Source organism: Mus caroli, unplaced genomic scaffold (assembly GCF_978045245.1).
Source record: "Mus caroli unplaced genomic scaffold, Mus_caroli_1 scaffold_11, whole genome shotgun sequence".
Lineage (NCBI taxonomy): Eukaryota > Metazoa > Chordata > Mammalia > Rodentia > Muridae > Mus > Mus caroli.
Window position 1 is genome coordinate 37,738,000 of NW_028227266.1, and position 10,203 is coordinate 37,748,202.

The 10,203-nt window shown below is 38.0% G+C and overlaps 2 protein-coding genes across 2 annotated transcripts; both read right to left on the reverse strand.

Moving 5' to 3' along the window:
• Positions 1–2,782: 2,782 nt before the first annotated feature.
• Positions 2,783–3,715, reverse strand: LOC110302246 (olfactory receptor 10D3-like). The gene has a single exon (XM_021173083.1). The coding sequence runs from the start codon at positions 3,713–3,715 to the stop codon at positions 2,783–2,785; it is 933 nt and encodes a 310-aa protein (XP_021028742.1).
• A 5,024-nt stretch (positions 3,716–8,739) lies between these two features.
• LOC110302173 (putative olfactory receptor 10D4) lies at positions 8,740–9,720 on the reverse strand. Its single transcript, XM_021172980.2, has one exon. The coding sequence runs from the start codon at positions 9,718–9,720 to the stop codon at positions 8,740–8,742; it is 981 nt and encodes a 326-aa protein (XP_021028639.1).
• Between the last annotated feature and the right edge of the window lie 483 nt (positions 9,721–10,203).

Below are 10,203 nucleotides of genomic sequence, written 5' to 3' on the forward strand. Positions count from 1 at the left end.
AATCAGCTTCTAAACGCTGACACCATTGCATACACTAGCAAGATTTTGCTGAAAGGACCCAAAGATAGCTGTCTCTTGTGAGACTATGCAGGGGCCTAGCAAACACAGGAGTGGATGCTCACAGTCAGCTATTGGATGGATCACAGGGCTCCCAATGGAGAAGCTAGAGAAAGTACCCAAGGAGCTAAAGGGATCTGCAACCCTATAGTTGGAACAACATGATGAACTAACCAGTACCCCGGAGCTCTTGTCTCTAGCTGCATATGTATCGAAAGATGGCCTAGTCGGCCATAACTGGAAAGAGAGGCCCATTGGACTTGCAAACTTTATATGCCCCAATATAGGGGAATGCCAGGGCCAAAAGAATGGGAATGGGAGGGTAGGGAAGTGGGGGGCGGTATGGGGGACTTTTGGGATAGCATTGGAAATGTAATTGAGGAAAATATGTAATAAAAAAAATAATAATAATTTTAAAGTAACTGTAGGTGATTTTATTAGATACTGCTGAATTATTCTATGTACACTTTTATCGACTTATGTTCTCAACAAATTATTAATAAGGTCATGTATACTCTTATTATTTAATTTGTTATTGCACAATTAAATACCTGAGATCTTTTTTTCTACTGAATATAAATTCTATACAGACTATATGGCACAGCATTTAAATACTCTTCACAGATAACACCAGCAAGCAGAAAGAGAAGCATAATCCAAGGGACCGCCAAAGAGCAGAATCAGTTACACTGAGTGCTTATGTCACAGCTCTTACTGTTTTTATTTTAATAATTATGTATATAAGGTTTCTTGTTTGTTTGTTTGTTTGTTTGTTTGTTTGTTTTAAGGCAGGGTTTCTCTGTGTAGCTCTGGCTGTCCAGGAACTCTCTTTGTATACCAGGCTTGCCTCAAACATATATAGATCTGCCTGTCTCTGCCTCTTGAATACTGGGACTAATCGTACATACTACCACACCTGACTATAAGGTTTCATTTTAATGTCCCGGAATATAGTGTGGCTTTATCAAAGTCATCCTACAGCCAGTTATAGATTATACATCCCTCTTGATTTTTTTGTCATTTCTTGTTTGATAACTTGTTTGGTCCCTGTTTTACATTTAGTGTAAAAGAATATTCTTCTGTGTGGTATAGGTATAGATTCTGTTTACTCCTCTTTATAAAATACTATTCTTTGATAATCTCCTTCATTAAAAGACACCATGTCTTCTCGGCTATTTTATATAGTGTTTATATATTTCAGTTATACATGACTTCATTCTATTTGGAGACTATTATATTCTACTGCACACACTATATTTGATTCAGAAATAGCCTTTTCTAAAGTTTTGGATTGTTTGTATTTTAATGTCAGTTAAGTATTATTTCTCCTATATCTTTTCTAACTACTTTCCCCTTTTAAAAAGTTTTAGTATTATATATCCTAGATGTACTACAATTCTGCTGTAGTGATATAAACAACATAATCTCAATATAGACTGCCCCTCTCAATAATTACAAGCAGAAATCTGGACAGCATACGAAGTAATCCAATCACATCAGAACCATAGAAGTAAAGGGAAAGAGAACTCAAGTTTACTCCCAATGGACTACAAACTTAACTGTAAAATCAAATTGAAGGTATCTAAACTCATTCTATCAAAATTAGCCTAATACTAAAAACAAACCTGTAATTAATATATATATTTATATTATATAATGTAACATATACATATTACATATATATTACACATATATGGGGAAAATATTAATAAATCCTTTAAAATGAGAAATGAATACAAAAGAAAGTAAGAGAGGCTTTGCCAGAGCCTGACAAATACAGAGGTGGATGCTTGCAGCCAACCATTGGACTGATCCCCAATGGAGGAGTTAGAGAAAGAGCTGAAGGAGCTGAAGGGGTTTGCAACCCCATATGGAAAAACAACAATATCAACCAACCAGAGCTCCCCTCCCAGGGACTGAGCCACCAACCTAAGAGTACATATGAGGAACCCATGGCTCTAGCCACATATGTAGCAGAGGATGGTCTTGTCAGGCATCAGTGAGAGGAGAGGACCTTGGTCCTGTGAAAGCTCTATGTCCCAGTGTAGGAGAATGCCAGGAAGGGAAGGTAGGAGTGGGTGGGTGGGTGGGAGTGTACCCTCATAGAAGCAGAGGGAGGGGTATGGGATAGGGGGTTCTGGGGAGAAACTGGGAAAGGGAATAACATTTGAAATGTAAATAAACAAAATGTCCAATTTAAAAAAAACATGAAAAATAAAAAAATAATAATAATGGAAGGGGACACCTCAAGTGAACATCTTCCTCAATAAAGGATGAGCCAATTAGTTGTTCATTAACAAAATGTCAGTCTAAAAACAAATATACAACTAACATTATACAAACTCAACAGGCTATATTTAGGAATATATGCATATACAAATATATATATGTATATATATATATATATATATATATATATATATATATATAGAGAGAGAGAGAGAGAGAGAGAGATACACATATTTGTGCAATAAAATTAGTGAAAAATGAGGCCATGAATTAGAATAAGAGAAGAAGGGGTATATATGAGGTTTGGGGGTGAGGAAAGGGAAGGAGGAAATGTTTTAATTATATTATAATCTAAAAAAATTTTAATTACAAATATTTACTTCAATCAAACAAATAGCAAGTATGCCGCAAATGCTTTTAGAATCACATGAATATAAGAGCAACTTCTATTAGGTATTAGGGATAAATATGTGAAGAAGAGATTTTGACATATATCTTACTCCCCAGGAACACGCATCCCTTGTGTCAATGCCTTTCTCAAAGCCACCTTTACCTCTTTGTTTCTCAAAGAATATATCAAAGGATTAAGGGAAGGAGTAACAATGTTATTTAACACTTGGACCACTGAATCCAGCCAAGGACTGGAGGCAGGTCTGAGGTAAATGAGGACCACTGGGCCATAGAAGAGCAGAATGGATGTCAAATGGGCACTGCAGGTAGAGAAGGCTCTGCGCCTGCCTTCAGAAGAACGGATTTTCAATATGGAGATGACAATGCGAGAGTAGGAAATGAAGATAAGGAGGAAGCATACCAGTGCAACAAGACCTACATTGATGAAACTTACAGCTTGTGCCAGAGAGGTGTCTGCACAAGCCAGGGGCAGCACCACTGGGATGTCGCAGAAAAAGTTATCTACTTCATTGGGTCCACAGTAGGGTAACTTGAAGATGAGAAATGTGAGGACAGATGCATGCAGACAGCTCCCCATCCAGGTGGCCACAGCCATGGAGCCACACACCCATGAACTCATTATGACTGTGTACCTCAAAGGGTGACAGATGGCTGCGAAGCGGTCATAGGCCATCACGGTGTACAGGAAGCACTCAGTACAGCCCAGGAAATGGTAGAAGAAGAGCTGGGAGGCACAGCCCTGGTAAGAGATTGTGTGACTATGTCCAGTGAGGGAGAGCATCATCTTTGGGGAACTCACAGAAGGGAAAAAGATATCAAGCACTGACAGGTTTCCCAAGAAGAAATACATGGGTGTATGAAGGTTGACGGAAGTCAGGATGGCCAGCAGAATGAGTAGGTTTCCTGGAAGAGTGAGCAGGTAGAAGGCCAAAAAGAGGACAAAGAGCATCCTTTCCAGCCCAGCTGTATGTGGGATTCCCATCAGGATGAATTCAGTAACCGAAGTGCAATTGCTCATTTTCAAGTTCACTTACTCCTAGAAGATGAGAGGATGGACCCACTTAGCTGAAGTTTCCAAAGAAATCAAAGCTTTTACAGAACCCACTGGAAACCCATTTATTATAAATACTTCCAAAATGAGATTTCATCTTATATTGTTACCAGTTAATATTTGATATTGAATTGTCCATCCGTTTATTTTTAACTGTCCCCTAAAACTTAAAGAGGTGAACTTGAAATTAGAATTTTGAGCAAAGTGGTTATCAACCTTCCTCCTGCAGAAACCCTTTATTATAGTTCCTTGTGTTGTGGTGACCCCCAGCCAAAAATTAATTTTATTGCTATTCCTGTAATTTTGCTACTGTTATGAATCATAGTGTAAATATCTAATATGTAGGACATCTGATAGGGAAACCCCTATGAAAGGGTCATTCAAGCCCCAAAGAGGTCACAACCCACAGATTGCAAGCCACCGGTATAGAGTAATATTCACAGTTATGAATATCTGAGTTCAAATGTCACATCAGCTGTTCATTCTGAATCCAGGCAAATTTGTCAAACATCTCTGAATTTAACTTTATTCCCTATGAAGGACACAAATAACAAATTTCTTATCAGGTATGATGTTCTAATGTGCATAAAATATCTATGCAACTCATTCCCATACATCTTTTAAAAATACAAAGTTCTAATATTCTGAATAATAGGCCATCACCCTAGACCATGACCACACACTAGGATCTACTTATGTGAGTGACTCATAAAACTTCTTTCTTTTCTTCAAAGTCAGTACAACTGAAAACTAAAGTCTAGCTGGGGGACAAATAAGAAAACAAAGGACCAAAAAAATAAATAAAAATTCAGTATATAGGAAATCCATTTATAGTTGACAGTGTTATTTACTCCTTCAACACAGAGTAGTTTATGCTCAAAAGTCATGATCCAAACTATGATTGTGTGCCATCCACATGAGTCTTTGTAAAGTGCAAGGTCATCACACAGATGTTAAGTACATAAATTACCATGAAAATATAAACTCATACAGACACAAGTAAGCACAGGCTCTTACTCCTTCATGGAGACATAACCCCAGAAGAGAAGATGCTAAGAAAAGAAAGTATTCCAGAAAACAGGCACTTACACACTGAAGATTACTGTAGAATGGGCAAAAACTCATGCCCACATCTACCTTCTGTTATTGGAAGGGATGGAACAGAACAGCCTCACTATGAAGCCAGGGAGTGAGGGGGGTCTTTTCAGCATAAGATGATGAAGCATAGAATCTGTGACCCAGCAGGACTCTGAGAGACAGAGCAGCAGCTAGCTAGCCACTAAGGAATAATAAATATCGTTGGTCTCCTTTGAGACTCTCTTCCCCTATGACCTGACTAGAAAGTGTAGAACAGAGGGATCAATTATCTGGAAAGACCTCTATTTTTGTTTCTTCCTTCATTCTCATCTCTGCTTTTCTTCCTATACTCCCTAGAGTAGTAGAATATACTCACCTAGCAGTTGTAATGCCAGTTATTTATGTAAAGCTCCTTTATTGTAAATCTCCAGTATTCCCTGGAGGAGTGCCATCCCTAGGGTTCAAACACTTCCAATTACTCAATTCTTTGGGGATACTGATTGGATAAGAAGCAGAGAATAGAAAACCACATATAGAAAAGTGGGAAGCACCTAATATTGTACCGATTTCAAAAAGAAAAGAAAAAAAAAAGAACACAACTTCATGTGTAACATTTTGTTGTGTTTCTGACGAAAAATATCCCCATGAGATCAGACATTTGCATACTTGGTCCCCACTTCGTGGTGTTTTATGAGGAGGTCATGGAAACTTTGGGAGGTATAGAATTTTTCCAGATCAAGTACTTCACTTTAATTGAGGACTTTTCAAAGAGAACACTGAAGTTTTTAGCTCAATCTATTTCCTGTTCTCTCTCTGCTTCTTTCAGTCTAGGAGTGAGATGTGATCAGTCTGCTTCCTGCTCTTTCTACATGCATCCTCAGTCATTATAGACTTTATACCTTTGGAACTATAAGCTTAAATAAAGCTTTTTTTTTTTACTTACTTTTTATCAGGTTATTTAATCACCATATCAGAAAAGTGACCACTACACTTTAATCTACAAAAAATTATGTAATATTCCATAACTATTTATTTAATGCTTGAGTTCAGATCTTATTTCTTACCTGAAAGTGGTTTCTATTTGCCTTTAATACAACTATTAACTTTTACCTGGGTATATTTTAATCATTTTAATGGACTTTATGGACACTTTGATCACACTATGTAATAATGCCATAACTGTTATGGGGGTAACTAGATGCCTTCTGATTGGATATGAGCCCTGCATTACAAGAAAAAATGCATTCAATATCTTAAATCTAGTTAAAATTTGATGGTTAGGGAGCACTTAAGCCATAAGGAGGAACCCATTGTTGTTGTTTGTTAATGTGATCAAACTACCTTCTGAGTATTTATATTGATGTCCAGAGATTTATGATATTCTCAGCCCTGGTCACATAAACTTAGTTTTGCAATAGGCAGTGGTCAATTCAAAGATGTTTAACTGGCCACAGCATTGAGAATAATTGATTATATATATATCCCAACTCCTAAAGTTCAGGCAATAGCCAGTGGGTATCAAAGCATACTGTAAAATGCTGTCTTCTGTAAATTTCATATATGCTGGACACATTAACTCACAGCAGCTTGATTACCTACATGAGTTGTACACAGATCAAACCACTTAAAACTCTAGCATGGATAAAAATGGGGCTCCAAAAACCCCATAACTAAATAAGAAGCTATTGGCAATTTAGAGATACTACAGGAGAGACATGATTCAAATCTCATTTTTACTATATGCAAAGTAGTTAGAAGAACAAATGGTATCTGGAAAGACATATAGATGGCTCTCACATGAATGTGTCTTATTCTATGTGTTTCTGTGATAAATTATGATAGTCCAACCAGATAATTCTAATCATAAAATTGTTTGATTAAATATTAAAAGAATAAGTTCTGGAGACTAAAGAGATAGCTGCTGGGTTAAAAGCACTGGTTGCTCTTTCAGAGACCTGAGTTCAATTGCCAGCAGCCATATGGTGGCTCACAACCATCTGTAAAGGATTATGACTTCCTCTCCTGGGTGAGACAGATTACTCACATACAAGTAAATAATAATAATAATCTCTCAAATGTTACAAAAATAAATAGAATATTTTGGTCCTGTCTTAATGTCTATTACTTATAATTCTATTACTTTTGAGGAATAGCACATGGTTACAAATGATGAAAACTTCTGACTCTACAACATTCTTTACCCCACAATGTTTAAGAATTTATTCTCCCAGTTCACATAGAGTAATGATTGTCTCCTTTTATGGCACATAATGAAAGAATCTCAGTAGATGGTGCCATTGATCGCCAAAAGACACAATCATCCAAGTAAACATTGTGTTAGGAGGAGAAAGATGCAGCAAACGAATTTGTCAGCAAAGTGTTGTCACAGAAAAATTCCAGCATGGGCTAGCATTATCTCAGGGCACTAAGACTGTATTTTAGTTCTCTTCTAAAACAGGGAAATAGGTAAATCCACACCTGGGTTTTCAACTGAACCTTCTCTACAGACTTCCCCAGGCACATACTGGTCTTAGGGTTGAATCAGTCTCTGTGTTCTGGGCTAAAATCCATTAGTTGCTGTCACTGTGTGTGAAACCATATTGTAAGTACAATGTGAGCAACATTTTACACTACCAAATTTCAGATGAACTGCTCTGTACATTGTTTCTTATTCAGTTGTTCTTTTTTTGTTTTCACAAGTATTATAATTTTTAAAATCATCTTTGAATAGTCAAAATACTGTGGTATGGCTTCAAATATTTCAAGAAAAAGAAGCAGTTAGAGAAGTATGCTAAGACTACTTAATCAATAAACTTCTTTTAGTTTTACAAATCTCAATACAATGATTGTCTTTCGATAATCACTGGAACTGCTAACTTCTTCAGTTAAAGGTGAAATAATATTTAATTTGCATGTAAACGAGGTGTCCATCTAAGGAATTTAAGGGAATGTCAGAGGATGGAAAACTGGTTGTTACTCATGAATTTTCCAGTAACAAAAATGTGAAAAGGACAGACCTTGGATGGCAAAACCACTCTATGGTGTAGCCCTTGCACATGGTCCACCTTTATTGATTTGCATAAGTGCACTGGCCTGCCTAAGGCTCTGAGATGAACTTTAGGAGAATGCAGCCCTATCCACCTTCTCATGGTCAGTCTTCTGGATTACACTGATTTCTTTAACACCAACATTTGTGTCCAGAATGTTGAGTTCTGAGTGGGGACTAGGCACACCAGGATCATCTATCAGTGTCTCTTGCCTCCTGGAAAGACCCTGAGTACTTTATTATGCAAAATCAAATTTTCTTATACCAATCATAGTTCATGACAAGCAGATCAACACCCTTGGACTTTACTCACTAAGACAGCATCTTGTCAGATAGTAGAGAACATTCTTGAGGATTTTTGACCTTGATGTCTCTCATACATGGATTGATTTCCCTTCTAACTTTGCTGATTTTCACGATTGACAGGCTAAAGACACATTTACTAACGTCTATCTTAGTTTCACACTCCATACCTTATTAATAGCAATGAGTTTAACTGAGTGGCCGAAGTGGCATTTAGTAGAATATGGAAAGAAAATTTTGGAAAGGAATGATCAGAGGAATATAAGGTACTCAACAGCATCTAGAAAGGTTCAGTTTCATTTAAAACAAAAAGTCAAAACTGAAATCCACATATAGACTTTGCAGAGCAAAAGGAATCATTGTTTTGGCAAATTACAATTAATTAAAAACACTGAGTTAATTTTCAAAGTCTTCTTTCCAGTGTTAAATCCACATATCGGCCCAAATAAACCCTGCCTTGTGAGACTCCCAAGAACTAGGTTTGATCATCTGACTCATTTGGCAACAGTAACTCATGAAGAGAAAATGCTAAACAATATTAAAATTATATAGAAAATTATTGTTTCTATTCCTTATACCCCAAAGGTTGCATTGCTTGACTTAACACCTTTCTCAGGGCTAATTTCACTTCCTTGTTTCTCAAAGAATAAATCAGAGGATTCAAGGAAGGGGTGACAACATTATTAAACACCTGGACAACAGAATCCAGCCAGGGACTAGAAGCAGGTCTGAGATACACAAGAATCACAGGGCCATAGAACAACAGAATGGATGTGAAGTGGGCACTGCAGGTCGAGAAGGCTCTGCGCCTTCCTTCTGAGGAACGGATTTTCAGGATGGAGATAACAATACGAGTGTAAGAAGTGAGAACAAGGAGAAAGCATGTGAGCGCAACGACACCAACATTAGTAAAACTCACAGTCTGCGCTAGGGAGGTGTCTGCACATGCCAGGGACAGCACCACAGGAATGTCACAGAAGAAACTGTCTACCTCATTGGGGCCACAGTAGGGTAACTTAAAGATAAGAAATGTGAGGATGCTCCCATGAACAAAGCCCCCAAGCCAAGTGCCCACTGTAAAGCAGGTACACACCCTGTGGTTCATGATGACCGTATATCTCATAGGGTAACAAATAGCCACAAAACGGTCATAAGCCATCACTGTATACAGGAAGCACTCAGTACAGCCCAAGGTGTGATAGAAGAAAATCTGTGAGGCACAACCCTGGTATGAGATGGTTCGGCCTTGCCGCACTAGGTAGTCCATCATCTTAGGAGAATTCACAGAAGGGAAGAATATGTCAAACACTGCCAGGTTCCCCAGGAAGAAATACATGGGGGTGTGGAGGTTGGGAGAAGCCAGGATGGTGAGGAAGATGAGCAGGTTCCCCAGCAAGGCAAAGACATAGAAGACCAGGAACAGGGCAAACAGCATGCTCTCTAGTCCTTCAGTGTTGGAAATTCCCAGCAGGATGAACTCTGTCACAGAAGTGTGGTTCCTCATGCTCATGGCACAGGCAACCCTGGAGAAGAGAAGCAAAGGCATCCATGAGTAGCTGATTCCTGACTAAGGGATTCCTATCCGATGCAGTAGATGCAAACAAAATAAAGTCAGTGAGGAAAAGGGGACCAGAGATAATTCTGCCCTTGGCATTCAGTTAAGTGGTGTGCCACATTGATCTCCATTTCTTCACACTTCTTGTGGGGAAGACTGGCAACAACTGTTTCCTGCTCTAATTTTTAAAATTAGAGTTCCCATTTTAGAGTTCCCATTTTTCTTATGGAAACTGAATTACCAGATCATGACCTCACTTTAGAAAGACTGGCTCTGCTTGAATTGTTTGTAAGCCTATTGCCTCAATATGTGAGTGTAAAACTGTGACAATGAAAAGAAATTGAGATTCTTCTTTTTAATCTCTCCCTCCAACAGTGTGCCTCCACTCTTTATCACTTATACTTTATCACTTAGAAAAATTGTCTGTTGTCTATACTCAGAATCTACTCATGCTCAGGCAGAATGTGGACTGTG

Bases quoted from the DNA above. Each gene is read 5' to 3' on its own strand.
- LOC110302246 (XM_021173083.1), bottom strand. From the start codon at position 3,715: ATGAGCAATTGCACTTCGGTTACTGAATTCATCCTGATGGGAATCCCA.
- LOC110302173 (XM_021172980.2), bottom strand. From the start codon at position 9,720: ATGCCTTTGCTTCTCTTCTCCAGGGTTGCCTGTGCCATGAGCATGAGG.